The sequence below is a fragment of the Leuciscus leuciscus genome (genome assembly GCF_965113295.1).
Source record: "Leuciscus leuciscus genome assembly, chromosome: 1".
Classification (NCBI taxonomy): Eukaryota; Metazoa; Chordata; class Actinopteri; order Cypriniformes; family Leuciscidae; genus Leuciscus; species Leuciscus leuciscus.
Window position 1 is genome coordinate 37,458,562 of NC_138725.1, and position 24,994 is coordinate 37,483,555.

The 24,994-nt window shown below is 43.0% G+C and overlaps 1 protein-coding gene and 1 long non-coding RNA gene across 10 annotated transcripts in view; one reads left to right on the top strand and one right to left on the bottom strand.

The window, feature by feature from the left end:
* The window catches only part of LOC309507523 (butyrophilin-like protein 2), an 89,338-nt gene that overhangs the window by 42,136 nt on the left and 22,208 nt on the right, over window positions 1-24,994 (bottom strand). Inside the window, exon 4 of the mRNA XM_082181788.1 lies at window positions 9,498-9,596. Within this exon, the coding sequence (XP_082037914.1) occupies window positions 9,498-9,596 (99 nt within the window). The remainder of the gene's footprint in view (window positions 1-9,497; window positions 9,597-24,994) is intronic.
* LOC309507984 lies at window positions 20,642-24,496 on the top strand. 9 transcript variants are annotated; one of them, XR_014209336.1, is made up of 5 exons: window positions 20,642-21,144; window positions 21,473-21,529; window positions 22,040-22,542; window positions 22,681-23,601; window positions 23,760-24,496. It is a non-coding gene; the product is annotated as an uncharacterized lncRNA (long non-coding RNA). The 9 variants fall into 9 exon arrangements; XR_014209337.1 differs by having other exon boundaries at window positions 22,681-23,390; window positions 23,469-24,496; XR_014209338.1 differs by having other exon boundaries at window positions 22,040-22,202; window positions 22,288-22,542; window positions 22,681-24,495.

Sequence of the window (24,994 nt, forward strand, 5' to 3'; positions counted from 1 at the left end):
GCAATAACGGGAGAACAGTGTATTCTAGAGAAAACCACTTGCGAGCTGCGTGCCTCTAGTATGCTGCCCGCTTGTCTAGCAGCAACATAGACTTAAAAAAATCCGTAATTTATGGTCATATAAATAAAATAAATACATGATTATAAACGAGGGTCTTCTTTGTTTTGTGTACATTCACATTAACATCAAAACCTTGTTTTTATTTTTAAATAAATAAAATAAACAGGGTGCGCTTTCAGCTCACTCTGTCTCCGCAAAAATCTTTCTGAAACAAGTCTGGAAAATGAACTGAAACTCAGCTAATACTTATCACACAACCATGAAACATGCGTCTAAAGAAAGCTTTAAATTTCTACTTTTAAATAAAACAATTCACATTCAAAACAAATATTCTCCTGCAATGTAATCTGTATGAAACTAAAGAGAAGTACAGTTTCTCCCGTCTCATCTAATTATCTGTAATGAGTTCACACCCACTCGCAGAGCGCGCTATTCATAAGATAATGTGCTGAGGTGATCTATGCAAAATAGAGAAACGCCCCCAGCATGCCTTAAAACCAGCAAGTTTCATTCATTCACTTTCCTGCGCCGTTGGAAGATACACTGGTGATGAAGCCCTTCAGCTCGTCCTAGAGAGTGATGAAGAGCAGGCAAATTTTAAACAACGATTAAAATTAAGATACAATTAATACAAAACGAAAATCACTTTAAAGAAAGGCTTTATACAAAAAATAAACTTAATTGTCACATGCCTGTCTTGTCTTGTGCTGCACATGGGTGTTTTGTTATTTTGAGCCATGTGCTCGTGTCTATTGTCTAGCCCCTCCCATCTTGTTATCTGATTATTGGTTTATTTGTCCCACCTGTCTGTCTCGTTACCCTCCTTTGTTTGTTCCCCTATTTAGCCTCCTTGTGTTTGTAGTCTTGTGCTGGTTCGTTGTCCGAGTTTCTCGTTCCTGGAGTTCCTGAGTTTTGAGTTTGTACCTTGTCTGCTTGTCACTAATAAATTTCCTCTGCAATTGTATCCTCGTCTCATGATCATCTATTCCGTGACAGAACGAACCAGCCAAAATGTGGATACAGCAGAGTGAGATTTTTCCTCAGGGAGAGGAGAAAGGATCCTCTATTTCCTTGCTGGAGTACTTCGCCAGGTGCGCTCAAAGGACTATGGAGGAGGAGAGGACCACGGCAGACGGGAGTCAGCGGAAAAGAAAGCCTTCACCGCTGGTCCCGAAACGGAGGAGAGGGAAGAACCCCTCCGTGACTGTTCCGGTGGTCCCGAGTCCGGTGGTCCCGAGTCCAGTGGTCCCAGTTCCGGTGGTCCCAGTTCCTGTGTTCCCGAGTACGGTGGTCCCAGTTCCGGTGGTCCCGAGTCCGGTGGTCCCAGTTCCGGTGGTCCCAGTCTCGGAGGTCCCCGTGCAGTCTGAGGTAGACAGAGCAGCTGAGACTCTGTTGAATTACTTTGAAAGACTATACAAGATCCTAGAGTTTCCCAGAACTGTTCACGTCACGTCTGCCAAGCCTGTGTCTTCGGACAGGATGGCCGCCGTCGAGCCTGTGTCTTCGGACAAGATGGCCGCTGCCGAGCCGGATCCAGTGTCTGCGGACAAGATGGTTGCCGCTGAGCCTGTTCACGTCACGTCTGCCGAGCCGGTGGTGCCAGTTCCAGTGCCTGAGCCGGTGGTGTCTCTTCCTGAGCCGGTGGCGTCTGTTCCTGGGCCGCTGGTATCTGTTCCTGAGCCGGTGGTGTCTGTTCCTGAGCCGGTGCCTGTTCCTTGGCCGCCCGAGGGGTCGTCTCCGCCGTGGCCGCCCGAGGGGTCATCTCCACCCTGGCCGCCCGAGGGAGAGTCTCCGCCCTGGCCGCCCGATGGACTGTCGTCTCCGCTCTGGTCGCCCGATGGACTGTCGTCTCTGCCCTGGCCGCCAGATGGACTGTCTGCCCCGCCCTGGACTCCCGAACTTGGCCTTCTGAACTGTCCATTCCCCTTGTCCCGCCCTGGTCTGTCCCTCCCGTCCCGCCCTGGTCTTATGGAGCGTCTGGTAGCCGCTCCGTAGGGAGGGGGTAATGTCACATGCCTGTCTTGTCTTGTGCTGCACATGGGTGTTTTGTTATTTTGAGCCATGTGCTCGTGTCTATTGTCTAGCCCCTCCCATCTTGTTATCTGATTATTGGTTTATTTGTCCCACCTGTCTGTCTCGTTACCCTCCTTTGTTTGTTCCCCTATTTAGCCTCCTTGTGTTTGTAGTCTTGTGCTGGTTCGTTGTCCGAGTTTCTCGTTCCTGGAGTTCCTGAGTTTTGAGTTTGTACCTTGTCTGCTTGTCACTAATAAATTTCCTCTGCAATTGTATCCTCGTCTCATGATCATCTATTCCGTGACACTTAATGAAATGGTCAAAATCTTGTCTGCTCACTCCATTTGTCTCGCGATTGCGCATGATCTTACTCATGCTTTTCACTTTTCATGTAATCAACATAAATGAAAAAAAAAGGAAAAAAAAGAGATTTTAATTAAACCTAAATATGAACTAAATTGTTTTATTTAATGACTAGGCTACAACATGTAGGCCTATTAGCCTACAGTACAGAATTTTGAAGTTAATTTAGAAAATATTATGTATGTTTAGATTATATTTTGACTAGTGTTTATGCTGCCTCATTATCATCAACGAAGAGTGCTTGCAAATATCTATTGCAAATGTGTGTATGTGCTGAAATGTGTAAACATGCCCAGCTGATGAATTGCAAATGTGTTAACAGGGACGGACTGACAATCTGTGCGTTCTGGAAAAGTCCAGAACGGCCGTCCAACCGAGGGCCGTCGGCACAAGAAAAAGTCTAATAAAGCAATATGAACAGCCAGCAGGGGCACTAATATGATCACTTATATATGCTACGTGTAAAAAAAAAAAAACAGCTGAGGAAGAAGAGTCGGCCTACTAGTGTTAATGTTTGCGTTGTGCTATCTCCGTAATGGCCCATTGACACGCAATATATGCCTACAGCACGTGTCTACTATTATTCTCATCAGTTATTCATATAGACTAATGGTAATATACTTAAAAATATTTATGTTATAATAGTTTTCAACTTAAAAAAAAAAAAAGGAATGTAGCTGCATCACCTTTATGAGGCAACTCGGTCGAACATCAGAAAGAGTAAGTACATATTTACCCACTATTTTACAGATGTTAGACCTGATGTTGTTTTATCAACATGCTGACTGTCCATCAGTTATGCATGTGCTGGCATAGTACTTTGTTCAACCTTTATTAATATTAATATTATTATTTTTATAGGAATGTGGTAGCATCACTCTCAACCTCAACTCGCACTGGGAGGGCACGCGACAGGTGTCGTTCAGTTTTGAGAACAACTGAAAAGTAAGTACACTTATTCCCTTTCTTTCAGATATTAGTACAATTCTGTTTACATATTCCGGTTTTACATAGTCCATACAAACATTATGTGTCTGTATGGCTTTGCATCTGGCCAATGTTACTTTTAATGATTGAAATGCAGTTGTTGTATTTTGTGTAATAAACATGTTCACAGTTGTTTGTTTGTTTTACAGCTATAAAGATGATGGTGATCATCAGACACCTGTTGCAAAGAGGGCCAAGACAAACATTCAGACAAGCAACAAGCAGTCTACTCTGTCATGGAAAACAGAGACTGATATTGATATCATTCCACAGAAATGCCAGGCATGTAATGTTCACTTGTGTCTTCAGTTGAACAGGAACTGTTTTCAAAAATGGCACCAAGACATGTAACTATATTCTATCTGCCTTTATTTATTTGCTTTATTTTGCTTAGAGCCCGCATCAACGGGGCATAAGCATTTACTGTGAGTTATCTGCCTTTACTTGCAAATTTACCTGCAAATTTAGAACATTTAATTACAATAAAACAGATTGAAAAACAAAACCTTTGAATGTCCTCTCTCTTTGTTCAGGCTGCTTCACTTGATGGGCCATTAGCCATTGGGGGAGTGTCTATCACACCCCTGGTCTGAATCTCATTAATATTGATGGGCCATTACCCCTCCCATGCATAAACCTCTTCTGACAAAAAATCTGTCTTACAAAGTTAAAATCAATGTATTGTTTTATGAGAACGATTAGGCAGGATGATTTTCACATCATTTTGAAGCCAGAACTCGAAGCGACAACATACATTAGTCAAAAGTCTTGTGGACACACATTTAGTATGTGTTTTGTGGTCTTATTTCAGCTACTTTCATTTTAATTTTTTTCAGTAACCACGCATAAACATTATTCTCTTAAAAATTCAAACATATAAATGCATGTTTTTCACATATTATGGTAGTCCTGTTTGTGCTATATAGAGTGAATTTACACCTTTGCCATTAACATGTTTATAAATAACTTAAAAAAGCACAAATGTCAGAGCATGTCAGAACACCTCCAGGGCCCAGAAAACCCCTCAGACCCCAGAGGGTTAAACTTATTGAGGTAGTTTGGTTTAACTTGTTAGCAACAGCTCTGTGATTCTACAGTATATGATTTTCAGTATTTTTCATATAATCCAAAATATTTAATACACATTGTTCTGATCAAAACACTTTCAAATGAATTTATTTAGAAACACAGACATCAATAATCAGCCTGTGAATCTCAACAATGGTGACAATAATAAAGCATGTTGCAGTGGCTGCCACCAATCACAACTCATTAATGGCTCCCATCATGCATTGCAGTATGACTAAAATAATGATCTGAATTGTCTATGTAATTTACTTTTCCTAATTCTGCTCGTCACCATTGTTGAGATGCATAGACTGAATTTTTATGTCTGTGTGTGCCTAATATATATATATATATATATATATATATATATTATTTTTTTTTCAAATTCTGGATATTTATGCAGAATCACAGTTATGCTGTAACCAATCAGATCACTTTTCTTTGTTCAACTGGCAGTTATAAGTCAGATACAACAACAAAACAACATCTAAGTTAATAATATAAGGGTCAAGAGCCCAACTAAAGCAAACACCCATCACCATAACGGTGTCTTACAATTTGAGATTTTCTCCTTCAGTGATTCTGCTTGTTAACATCAGGTGTCTTCAATAATGCTCAATCATTACTCAATTAATCACTTAATTATCTCATTAACTTCAACACTCTTGAGTGTGGACTCATATACACTCCCAGGAGTGTTAATTTAACACTGGAGTTTTTGCTGTGTACAAAGAGCCGTAGTTAACTGACAAGCTGAGCCATATCGCATTAATTATTGCTGGCGATACGTCCGCGATATTGATGCGATATGGCTCAGCTTTTCAGTTAACTACGGCTCTTTGTAGTAAATGCCGCTCCATCTGAAAGCAGGTGAAGGTGATTTACTACTAATCAAGGAACCGGCTTTACTGACGAGATGCGCATAACAATGTGATGCGATATATCGCCCTGCCCTAATATTGATGTTTTAGAGTTTCACCCCTTCATTGCTGAACACTTTTGTATCTGCATCGTGGGCGATTTGTAGAGAATTTTTGTGTTTTTGCCGATTTTCCATTCATTTTTGACCGAAGAGCACAAGTTGTCATGCCCTCAATTTTTTTTGTGTTCACATTCCAAATGCCATAAAAGTCATTCAAGTTTCGTACCATTCCGACGAAACTGTGATTTTTAGAAATTCAAAACAGGAAATGTTCTGTTCAGAAATGACGAAGAGCACCATTTCCAGCTAACAGATTTTTGTCATCACTTTATTAAAATTAAGCAAAAGCAACAGACAAATGTTTACTTTCACGAGCTGTCACATATTTCTAGCTTGCAGAGGAATCTCTTAAGGGAGAACAAGAAGTTTAATGCTTACAAGCTTCAGTACGTCGACCGCCCGCAGCGTCTTCTGGGATATTTAATGGTTCGAGAATTAGACCCGAACACATCCGGGCACTTTCATGTGTCCTTGTACTTGCGTTCTTGAGTATTACCCTCGGTCTCAATGTCCATACTATCCATCCTAAACAGTATGTGAGATTAAAATAAGTGTGTCCCAAAGAATACTATGATGAAAAGAGTATGCCAGCCCAGAAGTCCCCGGATGGTCAACTATTTCCGAAAGTGTGGATCCATGCACACTCTAAAGGCTAATATTGCCCACAATCCACTGCACTAATGGAGGAGGAACAACTAACACAAGCAAAACGTGTTAAAAAAAACTACAAAACATGGTGAATATGCACAACCGACAGTGAAAGGTTTAGAAAGGTTTGAGTGACTAATCAAAGTTTAACCTGATAAAAAAATATCTATATATTCATTTAATGTTATCCGTCTTATATTTCATCTGCAACAACAGTGTTGACTTTTATAAAGATCCGTTTGGCCATTCAATTTTAAATTCATCATTCTGCATTAATATGAGGAGAGTCTCCGCATGCCGCTCCATCTGAAAGCAGGTGATGGCGATTTACTACAAATCAAGGAACCGACTTTACTGACGAGATGCGCATAACAATGTCCTGCGATATATCGCCCAGCCGGCCCTAATTACCAGCTTCACTTATTACTAACCAGACTGACTGATTTATTTGTTAAAATCAGGTGTCTTCAATAATGGTCAGTTATCACTCAATTAATCACTTAATTATCTCATTAACTTTAACACTGCTTCAGTGTTACTTATAACACTCTGCTCAGAGTTTATATAATCCACACTCTCAGTTAATTTAACACTGGGGATTTTGCTGTGTGAAAGATTGCAGATCAACGTGCTTCTGCATTTCTCTCCCATACGGTTGGAAATAAAATGTGGAGGATTTTATCTTTGACAAGATGATTGACAGACCTGTTTGCGTGACAGGATGCGTGTAACTAAGCGACAGAGAGAAACCGTTAAAGACGCAATTGTATGACGTGATAGTATATCCCAAAGCGCGTCTACTCTTCTGCTTCACACTCAAAAATGCACTTTTTCTTCACCAAAAGAGTATACTTTTAGGGCGTAGTACAAGTAGGGAAACTGAGACGCAGCATTGGAATTGAACTTCGAACTTCAACGGTTGATGATGACGTAGTACGAGAAATAAAGGGTGCAAGATCGCTGAAAAACGCATGTTGAGAAACAGCCTTACTCTTTTGCACACATGTGCCAAAGCTCAAGCAATTTACTTAAATCAATAAGAAATTCAAATCTGATGTGAACAAGAAACTAATTGGTCAGAGATCTGAACCCATTGTTTAGAGAGAAAAAAGTCTCATTTGAGAACTGAGCCAAAGCCATTGATAAAAACTGTAATTGTACAGTTTCCCCCCCCCCCCCCCCCCCCCCACTGGACTCTGAGTGCGTGACATCAGGATTTTACATGATGAGTGTTACACTTAAGAGTCCAATGAAGATGAAGACGATAAAATAAAAGTAAATTAAATATATATTTATTAAACAACACAAACTCGGGTAGATTCACAGACAAACAGCGACGAATCAGGGTTTACAAACAAGCAATAACAGACAAAGGATTAGAAGAAATTGAAGTAATTAACAATGTTGCCAAATGTTTTCAATAGAAAGTAGCTAAAACTGGTCGCTAAATATGATAAAAGATGATGACATACAGGCGAGTCCACTGATCTGATCAGTTGTGAGTCTCGGAATCTAGATTTGTCCAAGAAGTTGCTAGATTTGTCAATAGGAGATTGAAAAAAGTCTCAAAAGGGGCGGGGAAGTCGCTAAATCTAGCTTAAAAAAAAAACCTAAATTGCCAACACTGGTGCTTAAATACAAAATATAACTTATATAACTTATAACATATAATGGCACAACTTTACATGCACTTTTTTCTTGCACCTCTTCAGCAAGAAAAGTTTCATTTGTCAGTTTATGGGACAGATTAAGGGATGAACTACAGGTTCTGTTTTTGCCAATGTTTGTGCCACCAGTGTTTTTTTTTTTTTTAAGTGTTTTAAGACATTTAGTAGTAAGTAAAGCACAATGTTACATCAATATTTTTTTTGTTTGAATGAAAAATCTGAACTCATCAGCCTTAGTTTAAGACTAAGGGCCCTTGCTCCCAGCGCAATTGACTTTGAACACCGACGCATGTATCATTCCTATTTTGCGCCCACGCACAGCGGACTTTTCCCTCCACAGACGCACGTCAGTTAACTAAGAAATACACTTGCGCTCCCCGGGGCGGTTCAGCGCAAAGAGGAGGCGTGTTCCAGCACAAACGTTCCCTCATGCTATTTTGCAGGTTTAGAAAACAATTCCGCCACTAACTGAAAAAATCTAGTTTAAAGTCAGTGGCGCATTGCGCATGTTATTCATATGCTATTTTAAGGGCGCATGCTTGGCCATAATCAATGTAGCGTGTGCACAACATACACTTTGATTCTCTCATCTACACAGACGCAGCAGTTTTCATTTTTGCAAATCATACATTATTACGATAGATAGATAGATTGATAGATAGATAGATAGATAGATAGATAGATAGATAGATAGATAGATAGATAGATAGATAGATAGATAGATAGATAGATAGATAGATACAATTTATTATAAAAGCATACACCTAGCTTACACATTTACCCAAATTATTATACGCCTGTTTAACCGAAGTTAATTTGGGTGTGTTTCTCCATCCCCAACGTCACTTCTATATTTTTGGGGGATATTTTGGGGATATGTAATTTAATTGTATCAATCAATAAATTCCACTAGAAACAAACCTTGTTGTATTATTTTAATTTAATACTGTGAAGCTGCTTTGATACAATCTGTATTGTGAAAAGCGCTATACAAATATACTTGACTTGACTTGACTTCTCTGTGTTTTACGGCCCTGACGAGAAATTCGGTCTCCTCGGCTGTGAACCGTTGCTGGCGCGCGCGCCTGGCAAATCCGCCGTTACAATAGCAATCCGCCAAGGAAAAAGTGTGTCTGCTCTTAAAGGGAATGTGAGATGTCGCTCTGATTGGTTTATTTCACGTTACGCCCAAACCACACCTATGAATGGAGCTACTTCAGACCAACGCATTTTACATTTGCGTCGGGTGCAAGAGTCATTTATCCCGCCGGTATAATAGCAACAGCACCCAAGACCCGCCAACAAAGTTACTTGCGTTTTGCGCTTGATACTTGCGTTTTAGATCGTTAAAATAGGGCCCTATGACCTCAATGTCCTTCAGTACTGACAGGATATTTGATCATTTCACCATTATCCACTCATTTAGTCATTTTGTGTTGTTTTTTTTAAACCTTTCGCTGTGACTGTTTAATGTTTAATTGAGTTAAACTTTATTGTGGGCTGATCTGTTATTCTTGAATCATGTTGGAAGTTTGATCATGTGAAAGTCTGGCTATTTGGGATTAAAGCCTCACTGAACCATTAACTCTTTCCAAATTATTCAGTTTAGGCTATTTTATCATTATTAGCCTTAGCCTACATATATCGCTTGTCTTCTCTACTTTCTCTTAAAGTCCCAAATGGACTACAACAAATAAGAATATTTGTACCGTATTGGGTTCTGCAGTAGATCAGACAGCAGAGCAGAAGTGCAGATCCAGATGCAGCAATTGAGAGAATCAACATCATTATTTGTAAAGCAGAGAAACCTGTGAAACACAGACATCAGTTTCTGAACACAGGGGTTATGGGGTAAATTTTCTTCTCTATTACCATAAACAGTATATTGTTTATTTGTGCAAATATGTATTGTTTTTAACACACACACACACACACACACACACACACACACACACACACACACACACACACACACACACACACACACAGGAAGTGTCCTAAGGGTCATAATGTGTTCATGTTGTAATACCTGTCTGTATACACATTTGTGTCCTCATAAATCATATACTGTATATACAACGACACACACACACACATACACACACACACACACACACACACACACACACACACACACACACACACACACACACACACACACACACCCTTCAGGAAAGAAAATATATTTCTATATAGTTATATCAATATTAATATTGATAGCATCACTGGTAGCTTCGTTGCTAACTCACTGTCCATCTGTTAAAATGGCGAATATATCAGATGTAAGTAGTCTACCGCTTGGTGCAGGTGAGGACACATTTGAGCTTCACGCACTGCAGTCTGAGCTGGAAGCTGTTGAGAAACAGATCCACAACCTTTTATTGAGACAGGCCGAGCTGAGAGACCGGTGTTTGGCTCTTGAAACATCACGCGCCGACGCACACAAATCAGTGTTTAACGTTACTAACCCGCTGACTCCGACCGCGTCTACTCCGTGCGTTCCTCAGCATCGGTCGCAATCAGCCATGGTCTCGTTCACTCCGGCTCCAACACGCCACCACGAAGCCTGGGTGGTTCCGCAGCGGAAGACGCGAGTCAGGTTTAGACCAAGACTTTCTCCGACCCTCCCGGTTTTCGAGTTATCGACACAAAACCGCTTCTCCCCTCTACGCGAAACAGAACGCGATGCTGTGATCATCGGCGATTCCATCGTTCGGCACGTACACGCTACGTTAGGTACAAGTAAGGTGCAAAGTCACTGCTTCCCTGGTGCTCGTGTTTCTGAAATCGCTGCTCGCGTTCCCGAGATCCTGAACGGTGACGAGCGCGTCGGAACTGTGGTCCTGCACGCGGGAGTGAACGACATCAGGCTGCGCCAGACGGAGATTCTGAAGAAAGACTTCAGGAATCTAATCGATACGGTACGCAGCACATCGCCTGAAACAACGATCATTGTGTCAGGACCGCTTCCCACGTACCGACTAGGGCATGAAAAATTCAGCAGATTATTTGCGCTAAATGAATGGTTAATGTCATGGTGCAATGAGCAGAAACTGCTCTTTGTAAATAATTGGAATCTGTTTTGGGAGCGTCCTAGGCTTTTCCGTGCTGATGGCTTACACCCAAGCAGATTCGGAGCGGATCTTCTGTCAGATAACATCTCCAAAATGTTAAATACCCTTTGACTAGTAACCAAAAGTCCAAATCATAGTCTCTGCTGCACCAATTCAACTGATATAAATACTAGTGTAGAACATTGCATAGAAACCGTGTCTATTCCTCGTTTAGTGAGATCAAATAATAAATCTAATGCAGGATCTAGGAAAAATCTAATTGTTATTAAAACAGAAAATGTTGCTATTAGTAAACAAAAACTATTTCTAAAGCTAGGTCTTCTAAACATTAGATCACTCACACCTAAGGCAGTTATTGTAAATGAAATAGTCACAGATAATAGCTTCGATGTACTTTGCCTTACTGAAACCTGGCTTAAACCAAATGATTATTTCGGTATTAATGAGTCTACTCCTCCTGGATACTGTTATAAGCATGAGCCCCGTCTGATTGGCCGTGGCGGAGGTGTTGCAACCATTTATAAAGATATTCTAAATGTTACTCAGAAAACGGGTTATAAGTTTATTTCATTTGAAGTACTTGTACTAAATGTTACGCTCTTAGATGTTAGAAAAACATCCCTATTATCTCTAGCCTTGGCTACCGTATATAGACCGCCAGGGCCTTACGCTGATTTCCTAAAAGAGTTTGCAGATTTTCTCTCAGACCTATTAGTCAATGTCGATAAAGCATTAATTGTTGGAGATTTTAACATACACGTAGATAATCCAAATGATGCGTTAGGAGCTGCGTTTACAGATTTATTAAATTCATTTGGGGTCAAGCAAAACGTCACCGGACCAACTCATCGTCTTAATCATACACTCGATTTAATTATATCACACGGAACCGATCCAACCGATATAGATATCATTCCACAAAGTGATGAAGTCACTGATCACTACATGGTAACTTGCATATTACGTACTGCTGTAATATGTCATGCGGCGTCGCGTTATCAACCAGGCAGAACAATCCTCCCATCCACCATAGATAATTTCTCAAATTGCTTATCTAATCTGTCTCAGCTGCTGCCTGAACCCAAACAAACAGATGAACTAGAAGAACTAACTAGCACTATGAGCACCATTCTCTCTAGAACATTGGATGTGGTTGCACCTATTAAATTAAAAAAGGTCAGAGAGAAAAATAAAGCACCATGGTATAACAATACTACGCATGTTTTAAAGAGAGAAACCCGTATTTTAGAGCGTAAATGGAAACAAACTAATTTAGAGGTCTTTAGAATCGCGTGGAAAGACAGTATGTCACGTTATAAAAAGGCCCTAAAAGCTGCCAGGGCTGAGCACCTCCGCAAACTAATAGAAAACAACCAAAACAATCCAAGGTTTCTATTTAACACCGTGGCTAGACTAACAAATAAACAGACGTCACCCGAACAAAATATCCCGTTACAGTTCAGTAGTAATGATTTCATGAACTACTTCACTGAGAAAATAGAAAGCATCAGAACCACAATTATAAACGTTCAATCTTCAATCGCGCCTTACAATTCAGCTTCAATTATCACCCCGAAAGAACAATTACAGTGCTTTACAACTATAGAACAAAAAGAGTTAAATAAACTTATCACTTCATCTAAAACAACAACATGTTTATTAGATCCTATACCAACTAAACTACTGAAAGAAGTGTTATCTGTAGTGGAAGAGCCTCTCCTCAATATTATTAACTCGTCTTTATCTTTAGGTCATGTTCCAAGAACATTTAAACTGGCAGTTATAAAACCTCTCATTAAGAAACCACAATTAGATCATAATAATCTAGCAAATTATAGACCCATTTCAAATCTTCCATTTATGTCTAAAATATTAGAAAAAGTGGTGTCCGCTCAACTGGGCTCTTTCTTGCAACAAAATGATATCTATGAAAAGTTTCAGTCTGGATTCAGACCGCATCATAGCACTGAAACTGCGCTCGTTAAAATCACAAATGATTTACTTTTAGCTTCTGACCAAGGCTGTATCTCAATACTAGTTTTACTTGATCTTAGTGCTGCGTTCGATACTATAGATCACACAATACTCTTAGATCGACTACAAAATTATACTGGTGTTCAAGGACAAGCACTAAGCTGGTTCAAATCATACCTATCTGACCGCTACCATTTTGTCTATTTAAATGGAGAAAAATCGATCATAACTCCAGTAAACTATGGAGTGCCGCAGGGATCTGTATTAGGCCCCCTGTTATTTTCAATATATATGATGCCACTTGGAAATATTATAAGGAAACATGGAATTAGTTTCCATTGTTATGCTGATGACACTCAAATATATATTTCATCACGGCCGGATGAAAACGCTACATTTTCCAAATTGACAGAGTGTGTTAAAGATATAAAAGATTGGATGACGCGTAATTTTCTTTTATTAAATCCAGACAAGACAGAGGTAATACTTATCGGTTCAAAAAACCGCCCACAAAACCTCGCACAATACAACTTTAACATCATAGGATGTCCTGTTACTTTATCCTCTACAGTAAAAGACCTGGGTGTTATACTCGATTGCAACCTGTCTTTTGAAAATCATATTTCTTATGTTACAAAAACAGCCTTTTTCCACCTTAGAAACATTGCTAAGCTACGTAATATGCTATCAGTTTCTGATGCAGAAAAGTTAGTTCATGCATTCATGACCTCGAGACTGGATTACTGTAATGCTTTATTAGCTGGTTGTCCTGCATCCTCAATAAACAAGCTACAGTTAGTCCAAAATGCCGCCGCTAGAGTTCTTACGAGATCAAGAAAATATGATCATATAACACCGATTTTATCATCACTGCATTGGTTACCTATAAAGTTCCGTATTAATTACAAGGTATTGCTACTGACTTATAAAGCCCTAAACGGCTTAGCTCCAGTCTATTTAACGGATCTTCTATCGCCCTATAATCCATCGCGCTCTTTGAGATCACTAAATTCAAGGCTTTTGGTCATACCTAGGATATCCAGAACCACCAAAGGAGGGAGAGCATTTTCACATTTGGCTCCAAAACTCTGGAATAGTCTTCCTGATACTGTTCGTTGCTCAGACTCGCTCTCCCAGTTTAAAACTAGATTAAAGTCGCATCTCTTCAGCCAGGCATTCATATAATCCTACAGTTCAAACTACAATCCGGCCTCTATCCAATGCCAGAGGAGAACTGGCCCCCGACTGAGCCTGGGTTCTCCCAAGGTTTTTTTTTTTCTCCATTAAGGCACCTGATGGAGTTTTAGGACACCATTAGGTCACTTGATGGAGTTTTTCGGTTCCTTGCCACTGTTGCCTTTGGCTTGCTCAGTTGGGGATATTTTGGGGATATTTAATTTAATTTTATCAATCAATAAATTCCTCTTGAAACAAACTTTGTTGTATTATTTTAATTTAATACTGTGAAGCTGCTTTGATGCAATCTGTATTGTGAAAAGCGCTATACAAATAAACTTGACTTGACTTGACTTGACTTGATCAATATATCAAATAGTTTGAATATATTGAAAAATATATATGAAACAATATATAGCATTAATATGTTACAATATATTGAAAAATCCATGAAGAATTACGGCTTTTCATATATTGAATAATATTTGACAATATACTTACTATGTTGTACACTGTAAAATATAATTAGAGTTTACTCCGAAATCTTGAGAAAACCCATTGCATTAAATTTCTCAAGCATGTTTTAAGTCGTACATTTTTAACACAAATTAGGGCGGCACGATATTGAAGAAAAATGCGATATGCGATAACTCATTAATTAATGCAATATTCGATATGCGATACGATAATGCTTAAAGTGTGTAAAGTAAACTTAAATTATTTATTATATAACCTACATACATGTTTCACATTATTTTTGTGACAAGAAAACATCTCTACAACTTCTGAAAGTGAACGTACTCGGTTACTAACGTAACCTCGGTTCTCTCTAGAAGAGGGAACGAGTACTGCGTAAGTATCTTACGCTAGGGGAAAATCCCTTTTCCGCGAGATATTGAAGCCAAAAAATTATCCTTAATTTGTATTATTGTAAAATGCGTTGCGGCAGCATACAGACATAGGCAAGACGGCTCGTGTGCCTATTGGCTGTTCTGCGGCAACTGCAGCAGCCTATCGAGCGAGGCCTAGCGTCAGACCCAATGAGGGTGCTTCACGCCCACTGCGTCACGTCCCGCCGAAACGGCGTGGCTTAGGCCTATAAATACAGCTCGCAGGCAGCTGATATCTGGTTTTTCATCGTCGAAGCTAACCAGAGCGGGGAGGCCCAGCCTGCCGCCATACATATATCTTGCAAGGCAATCCCACTTGACCAGGCCCACATCGAAGCCATGCTTCTCGTGGAGTGCGCTCTGACACCCAACGGGCACTGCATACCCTTGGAAATGTACGCCAGCGCAATGGCGTCAACTATCCATCTGGATAGGCTCTGTTTCGACGCGGCTAGTCCCTTGGAACGTCCGCTGAACGAAACGAAGAGCTGCTCTGTCTGTCTGAAGACAGATGAGCGAGACACATAAGCTCGTAATGCCCTGACTGGACAAAGGAAGCTTGCGTCTCCTTCCTCGTCAGAGACCGGTAGGGCTGACAGGGAAATGACCTGCGCCCTAAACGGTGTGTTGAGGGATTTTGGAACATAACCGTGCTTAGGTTTGAGTATAACTCTTGAGTCATTAGGCCCAAACTCCATGCACGTCGCGCTTACTGAGAGCGCGTGTAAGTCCCCTATGCGCTTCACCGAAGCGAGAGCCAGAAGAAACACTGTCTTGAAAGACATGGTGTTTAAGATCAATCGTCTGTAAAGACTCGAATGGGTCACCTTTCATGGCCTCCAGTACCACAGAAAGGTCCCATATGGGGACTGTGGGAGGTCTGGGAGGATTCAGTCTCTTAGCTCCTCTAAGGAAGCGGATGACTAAATCGTTCCTTCCTATTGACTGACCAAGCGTTGTTTTTGAGAACGCTGCTATGGCCGCCACATAAACCTTGAGCGTGGAAGGGGACCTGCCCTTGTCCAACAGCTCTTGTAGGAAGGAGAGAACCTCCGTCACCCACAGTCTGGGGGCGACACGCCACGAGCTGTGCACCAGCTGGAGAACACTGACCATTTCGAGGAATAGAGATGTCGCGTAGACGGAGATCTAGCCTGCGTGATCGTGTTTAACACTCCGCTTGGGAGGTCAGCGGGTACCTGTTGATGGCCCAAACATGAAGGGACCACAGCTCTGGGCGCGGATGCCAAATCGAGCCCTTGGCCTGAGAGAGGAGGTCCCTCCTCACTGGCACTGGCCATGGGGCAGGTCTACTTCCGCTCTGCCGAATTTCTTCCACAGCAGCTGTACTGTCTGTGGGTGTAGAGACCACTCGCCTGTCGGAACATTGTTCCTGGACAGTCTGTCCGGTCCTACGTTTAGGAGCCCTGGCACATGCGCTGCTCTCAGGGAGAGCAGGTTGCGCTGAGCCCACACCAGGAGGCGTTCTGTCAGCCTGTGCAGGTTTCGGGACCTGAGGCCGCCCTGGCGATTTATGTAGGACACCACTGCCATGTTGTCCGAACGGACCAGGACGTGGAGTCCTCGTATTTGGGGACAAAAATGCGTCAGCGTGTTGTCTACTGCCAGCATTTCGAGGCAGTTTATGTGCAGAAGCTTCTCCCGTTCCGACCATTGGCCGAAGAACGGTCTGCCCTCGAGCAGCGCTCCCATCCTGAGGTGGATGTGTCCGTAGACACCACCTTCACACTCGAGGAAGTCCCCAGGCTTACACCTGATTGGTACCAGTCGTTTGCTTTCCAAGGTTTCAGAGCTGCGATGCATTTCTGATTGACCTTGAGACGAAGCAGACCGGAAGCCCACGCTCGGCGCGGCACTCGCGCTTTCAGCCAGAACTGTAGCGGGCGCATGCAAAGCAAGCCCAGCTGAAGAACTGATGATGCTGAGGCCATGAGACCTAGCATCCTCTGAAATTTCTTGAGCGGGACAGATGCGCCGCAGCGGAAAGAGCTCGCTGCACGCTGAATGTCTAGCATGCGCTGTGGTGACAGTCGCGCTATCATAGACAGCGAGTTCAGTTCTGTGCCCAGAAAAGATATTATCTGATAACAGCGGGCAGATTGCCCGCGCTCGGCTCCTCTGCGGTGGTTAACCGAGAGGGGGAGGGCTGGGCGAGTCCCGTAGGACTTGTCATGTCTATGTGTAGATGTGGGCGCGGGATAGCGGGCACATTTACCACACCGAGAGCATTGTCCGCCTGAGCAGAGCGAATGCACGTTGGTTTCGTTTTTACAGAAACCTCGAGACATGCAGGACGTAGTGATTGTGGGCACTGGGCAGTGGGCACATCTGCTACGTTTAATGCGCAATCGAACTGGGTCGATTTTATGTGCGCGAGCCCTGTGTGACGGGCTGTGCTTGTGTGTAGGAATGGGCACTGGGCAGTGGGCATTTTGTCTACACTCATAACACCATCGGCTCGAAGTAGGTGTGCTACTTCTGTTTTTACCGTGGTCTCGACGCGCACCGGCGAAACTGTAGCGAATAGCCTCTTTTTATAATGTCTAGCACCCACATCGAAACCCCGGGTAGCCTCGCCCATGCATCTGCATGAATGGCTAGGGGTTGAATGCGAAGCGCGCTCTGGTCGCTCAGCGACAGAGGGGCTTCGGTGTGCTGTAACACAAGCGTCGCGCTTATGACATTCGAGGCAGAGGGCACACTGATAACAGCGGGCAGATTGCCCGCGCTCGGCTCCTCTGCGGTGGTTAACCGAGAGGGGGAGGGCTGGGCGAGTCCCGTAGGACTTGTCATGTCTATGTGTGGATGTGGGCGCGGGATAGCGGGCACATTTACCACACCGAGAGCATTGTCCGCCTGAGCAGAGCGAATGCACGTTGGTTTCGTTTTTACAGAAACCTCGAGACATGCAGGACGTAGTGATTGTGGGCACTGGGCAGTGGGCACATCTGCTACGTTTAATGTGCAATCGAACTGGGTCGATTTTATGTGCGCGAGCCCTGTGTGACGGGCTGTGCTTGTGTGTAGGAATGGGCACTGGGCAGTGGGCATTTTGTCTACACTCATAACACCATCGGCCGTGGCCGGGACACCAGAAAATACACTCTTTATGGGATTTATCTGGGTAGCCGTAAAAACGGCATTTGTGTGCAGGCAAGCGGGCAGTGGAACCGGCTTGTTGACTGCAAAATACACTGGAACAGTCACATTTCTTGGAACTGAACGAGCGATGAGTTTTGGTGGAAGTCCGGCCGCAGCGGGACTTGGACACCGTCGTTACCCTAGGCGTGCTAGGACGACTTCGGGGCCTCGGGCTTTACCGCAATCCTGGGCCGCGGCCCACGCGGGGCGGGGCGGGGCGGGGCGGGGCGGCGGCCAGATGAGCGAGAGCGCGGTCTCGCGCTTCGGGCCTGTCGGCGCTGCGAAGTGGCGGCGGTGGGCGGAGGCTGAGGCTGTGAGCTCTGAGCAGACGGCTTCGCACGGCCTGCTGCAGAACTGGAGCGCTTCGGCAGGAAGTGCTTCATAGCCTGTGACGCTTTCTGTACCTCTGTGAATCTTTCCGCGAAATCTTTGACGGAAGTCCCGAAGAGGCCAGCGGGAGAAAGCAGAGCGTCGAGGAACGCGGCCCGCTCAGACTCAGACATCTCAGAGAGCGTTAGACATAGGTGTCTCTCAGTCACAGTGAGAGAGGCCATGCTCCGTCCTATGGCCTGTGCAGCAGACTTAGTAGCGCGGAGAGCGAGGTCCGTAGCACTTCTCAAGTCTGGCACGCAAATTGCATCTGGTCCTTTCTCGTCCAGCTTTCGGAGGAGATCGGCCTGGAAAATTTGCAGTGTGGCCATAGTATGCGCGACCGAGCAGGGTTGACGTCATGCGGCAAGCTTTTGAAGGCAGAGCCAGCTTAGCGCGCCGTCCAGCGGAGGGCGGGCAAAGGTGGGCTGCTATCGCTTCTTCGACCGGTGGCAGCGAATGGTAACCTCTGTTTTTAGCATCGTCAACAGCGGAGAATGCTAGCGAAACATAGAGAGCATTCTAGCTGAGAAGGGGGCGTTCCAAGACTTAGCGACTTCTTCGTGTAACTCAGGAAGAAAGGGCGCTGGTCTGGACGCAGGCGAAGCGCGCTCCCCGGGAAGAAAATATCCATCCAGCCGGTTGTTAGCAGGCTGTTCAGGCGTAGACCACTCGAGGCCGAGGCTCGCCGCGGCCTGTGCGAGTATGCGCATCAGCTCTGACTCGATGCTAGCTCTTTTGCCTGATGATGCGCGGACAGAGGGCGCGAGATCCACAGAGCTCGCCCAATCCGCACTGGCCAGGAGAGAGCAGGAATCATCCTCCCCCAACGCGGCTTTTTCATCAGCGTCATCGACGGAAGCGGCGGCAGACGGCGGCCGCTGTCCGTCAGGAAGAGACACTGACGAAGCCGGTGAAGCTGGCGGGCGAACCGGCGAGCTTTGACGGGTGGGGGAAGGTTCCGGGACCCGCTGAGCACGGCGCTTTTTACTGCGCGGCACTACAGCGGGCGGAGGTGCAGTCTCAGTGAAATATGCCAGGCGAGTCCTCAGAGTCGCCATAGGCAGTAGCTCGCAGTGATGGCAGCCACCGTCAGCGAGCGCGAGAGCTGCATGATCCTCACCCAGGCAGGAAACGCAGATAACGTGGCGGTCCCCGTCGCTGAGTGTGGCTCTGCACGAGCCGCAGGAAGGCATCTTTAAAAAAACGCAAGCTCTTTTAGACAGTGTGTGTCGCGGTGGCGAACACACACACAACAGAGAGTGTAAAGGATATAGGCGCCGGATAGCGCAGCAGGAAGGCGATTGAAGGCGGCGCGGCCAGCGACCTCAGTGACAACTCATCCCGCTGCAAGTGCTTCCTTAGACGGCGCGGCTTCTCTCCGAATCCAGCGATGCGTGTGCTTCGCTGAAGAGATGAAAAATCAGATATCAGCTGCCTGCGAGCTGTATTTATAGGGACGTCCCACGTGACGGCACGCCATTTGGAGCAGCCATCTTGACGGAATAGAAAATGCTAAACTGCTGGTGATAATACAGCTCGTCGCGAAATATTCATCTATTGACCAACCTTTGCGGTGATGATTGAAAAATCCTTCCCCGCTGGCGTCCAAATCAAAGAGTTGCTGACCCATCCGGACTCATGATACCGATAGCCTGCTAAGCTTTTGTATGCTTTTAATGAAGCTCCGGTGTAACGTTAGCGTGATGGGAAGTGAATAAGGTAGCTGTAAATGTCACCGAACTCCATGTCAGGAAGTTTTTCTACACATTTAATGCCTGTAAAAAGAACTCGTGGTGCTTCATATGGATCTATGATTCCTAATTATTTTATCTTCCTCTTGTATATTTCTTTTTATGATGACATGACGTGAAGAGTTAGCTGACGGCCGCTGCGCTAATAATAGATAGTGGCCAGTGACCGCGACGCTGAAGTGTGTGAGAACAAATGAATAACATCAGTGCGAACCACGAACATTTATTTATTTGGATTAAATATTTAAATATAAAATTTGAATCATTCTGTGTCATTTTTCAATGTCAGTCTTTTCACTATTGATTAAATAGCCTAACGTTAGCCTATTCAAAATCGTTACAGGCACCTCGCGAGCATTCATTCATCCAACTATTTAAAAGACTGGAATGAACACCAGCACAAACAAGCAATCTTTTTTTATAGTCAATTTAATTAAAAAAGAATGTAACAACCATAGGCGTAATTTACGGGTGGGACGGGTGGGACATGTCCCCACCACTTTTTACCAGGCTCGATATTGTCCCCACCACTTTTAAAAAGTAACTGAAAAATAGATTGCGTAAGGTATGTATTAAAGGAAAAGCACCATCTACAAATCGTCACTCTTCGTAATCTAATTCATTCATTTAATTAACACATTTTTCCGCCGGTCAGAAGCTTTTCAACGTCCTCAAAGATGAATATTAAGTCTCGTTGTGAAACTATCGCGAGACACGCGATATGCGTCCTGGGATATGTAGTTTCCTTTCCTAAGTCTACAGATTCCTGTACCTTTCTTTTTACGATGTTCGTATCAAGGTCTGTTTCAAGGTTGAAATATTTTATTTGAGATTTTTGAGAAGATTAATTGGACAATATCTCTGGTCCACAAGTCAAATCATCACTCACTTTAGTCATCAAGTGATCAAGTGATGACTAGAAGGTGGACGACAGTTCTTCTTCAACCACGAAGCGAGGTGAGTTCACTTGAGGCATTATTAAAAAGTCACGGTTATTATCACAAGTCATGAAGTGTTATATGAAAAAATTAAGTTATGTAAGAAGTAAATAATTCATTTTGTAAACTCGTCTTAATTCAGTAACGTTAGTAACGGTTCGTTCGTTACTAACGAACGAGCACGTGAAGCAGTTTAGGCTTGACGTTAGCTAACGTTAGCAAATGCGATTTAGTGGTGGTAAGAATCATATACAGATTCATATAGGTGTCAGTCCTCTTGAAAGTAAAAATGCAATGAATTGGCTTTTATTGTTAACTAATGTTTTAATTCTGTAACATCGTTTTAGTGAAACCGTTTGATGTCAGCCTTTTCCACGATTCCATCACAAGTGCGGACTAAAGAGGTAGGCTAAGTTTGTGCTACCATAGAATGTTATTATTGTTATTTCATTATTATTATTATTTATTTCCAATTGTATTTACTTTTTTTGGTATATCATTTTATATATGTTTGCTTCTAAGGTAACGCTACATAGTATTTTAAGTGTTTAATAAGTGATAAAGATGAAAATGTATAGTATGACAAAATGTTGAGCAACAAAGATACATGCTTTTGTTAGAAGTCAACAGTAATCTTGTTTATTAACAATAAACAATAACATCGGTATGTTTATGAACACATCAGAATGAACTGTAATAAGAAATAAAATAATATTGTAATGGATGTAAAAAAAAAGCAGGAAAAAAAGCAGAGTATCAGAGTACTCTAGAGGAACTAAATCTCTTTAGGTTTAGTTAGCTTTGTCCACTAAAATGAACCAAAAACCTGAGCACGTCTCTCTGAGGCCTTTATGAATCCCTGGCTTATTTTTGTTGTGTCTAATTTATTTGTTCTGTCTTTGTGAACATGACAGACAATAACGCTGTTCAGACGGTTCTGGGACATAGTTGATCGAAGCCATGTCTTCAGGCGCCGGAGAGCGCTGAAGCTTCTCTCTGCCTCAGCTGATGATGCAGGAACTACGAGAAGTAAGCGGACCAGAGTCTCCACTTGCTTGAAGAGTCCACGGACCTCAGGTACCATGTTCTTCAAAATATTGACCACTTCTGTACAACTTTGGTATTTATAATTTGTGCGAAACATGGCCATCTGCACCTTTAGGGACCGGGATTCCAGCTCAGGGTACAGTTCAACAGTGTTGTTGACTTGCCCAGAGATCAGGACGTTTTCAAGCATGACAATGTTGCGCAGACCCTCCTGCTCAAATCGACGTGTCAGCTGTGTCATCACTGTATCAAGAACTTGGAAGAACTGCACACGATAGTACTCCTCATCTGTATTTGGACTGTAAGGCTGAGCTGGACCAGCGTGTCTTGCAGAAGGCCTTCTAAAATGTGGTACTTTTATCGCCTCAAGGTCCAGTGATGTTTCCACCTCAGATGCCTTTGTGTAGAGCTCTCTGAAACTTTCATCTGATCTTTTGTTCTGAAAGCCATTTTTCACACACTCAACTGCACTTAGCATGCCTCCGACTGTTGCTCCTCTCGCTTGCAGTGAGGTGTTCAGGCCTTCAAGGCCTATCATGATGTCCTGTGCCAACAGCAGTCCAAGGACAGTGTTCCCTCTCTGGAAACGCTCGTGAAGGCCATTGGCTTTGGAGGCAGTGTCATGTGTGCCGGATGATGCCATTTCCTCCAGTGCTGTCAAGACAGCTTCATATTGGGTGAGGACAGAATTGATGGCTGGTGTTCGCACTGTCCATCTAGTTGGGCACAATGGTTTCAGTGTTGTATAGCAGCCAGATGTAGATTTTGCCACAGACTTAAAAATGGTTTTAAATTTGCCTGACTGGCCAAACAAACAGCCCAGCTCATGTATCCATTGCAAAGAATCGCGAATTATTGGTGCGGCTGAACAGGCTGCTTGTGTGACCAAGTTCACACAGTGGGGGCCACAGTGAACAAAAGTGGCAAGTGGTTGCTCTCTGCGGATGTGAGCTTGTACACCTGACAAATGCCCAGACATGTTTGCTGCTCCATCGTAGGTTTGACCACGCAGACTGGAAAGGGGAAGGTTTAGACGGAGGAGAACATCAGAGGCAATCCTGCCTATTTGCTCACCAGTTGTAGAAGAAGCTTCATAAAGGCCAACAAACTCCTCTCTAGGTTCCAGGTCTGTGTCAACATAACGTATGCAGATAGACACTTGCTCAACACCACTAATGTCCTGCGTCCCATCCATTATTATTGAATACTGCACTACTGGTAAAGCAGAAATTTCCTGTGCAATTCCACGAATTATGGTGTTGCTCATTAAATTCATTATTTCATTTTGTATTGCAGGGCTTGTGTAGCAGTGATTGCGTTTGAGCCAGCTTGCCAGACCAGGATCACTCTCTGCCATGAAAAGGAGAAGCTGGTGGAAATTTCCTTCCTCTTGGTTGTGCCCCCTCAGAGGCAAGCCTTGTTGGGTCAGGTATTTAACAGCATTTACTATTTTTGACAAATTTAACCTGGCCTCCTCTTGTGCCTTTGATGAAATGCTGCACAGTTGCACTTTTATAGATTTTTCAGAGTGTATGAATGTGTTCACAGCAATGTTGTGAGCTTTGCTTTTTGTATGTCTCTCGAAAGCTTCTGGACCATGTTTCCAGTTCCTGAAACCCTGAGAGACGAATGCTTGCTCTGTATTTTTGGCCAGTGTGGATGTCTGTTCGGAAAAGGCATTGAAGCAGTAAAAACACACTACCCCTTTAAGTTCAGAGCAGTAGTGCAGCCATGAGAAGCTCTTAAACCAGCTCTCCTGAAATCTAAGAGTTTTGTTTGACAACTTCTGAACCTCAATGAATTTGGGATCAGGCTGAAATGGTTCAGTTGTTCTGTATATTTCAGGTGCCTGCTGTCCTGGCTCTATGGAAGGAGTTGGCTGTATTGATTGCTGCAACTGTGTGATCTCCACAGTCAAGTTTTGCCCTGCCTCACCCAAGCTATCAGCTGCCTGCCTCTGTAGATAGTTCATTACATTTTTAGCAATTTTACATGAGCATTGATGAATTCATATTTTGTAAATAGTTGTTATGTGTTACATAGTTAAGTGTTTTCTAATTATTTATAGCTATTTAAAAATGCAATATGAATTTAATTTATACATGACTAATTATAAATGAGTATGTGAATGATTTTCTATTGTTTTTTTTTTGGGGGGGGGGGGGAATAGTTTTAATAATCTAATTTATGTGAACTATGTGAAATGTTTATAGTAATATTAAAGTAAAAATATGTATTGCAACATGATTTTATTTAAAATGTATTTGTAGTCTACAATGTTAATACTGTATTTTAGTCTTATCCTTACCTCTACATTTTCTGCTCCCTGTTCTTGTACATTGTCAGTAGGCACATTTGTCTGATTCTGGGGGGGAAATTACTAGTTCAACCCAGGATCTAAATGTTTACATTTGCAAATCATAAGCAATATATTTGCATTTGTCCATCATTGAAGGCAGAATAATAATTAAATCACTTTTAGGCAATAGGACAATTCTATGTTATGACTGGGATTTCCACAATTAAAACAATTAAGTATACAAGTCTTTAGTTCATAGTCCTTTAATTCAGTTTTGTATTAAATCACAGCGCGCTCCAGTGGCCGCCAAAAAACATTAGCGACAGTATGTCTATTCACGTAAGTTAAATAATGTTTTCGTGTTAAGCAAAGTAACTTACTGTGCGTGGCTGCTTCACTAAAAAGCTTCTTATATCACTTCCACACTTTCTTTTGGACATTCTGTTGATGTTTTAACATTTATGCTATAGGTTGCAACATCTGCCGTTAACTAGCCTTTACATGTGGGGTGGGGGAGGAAAAA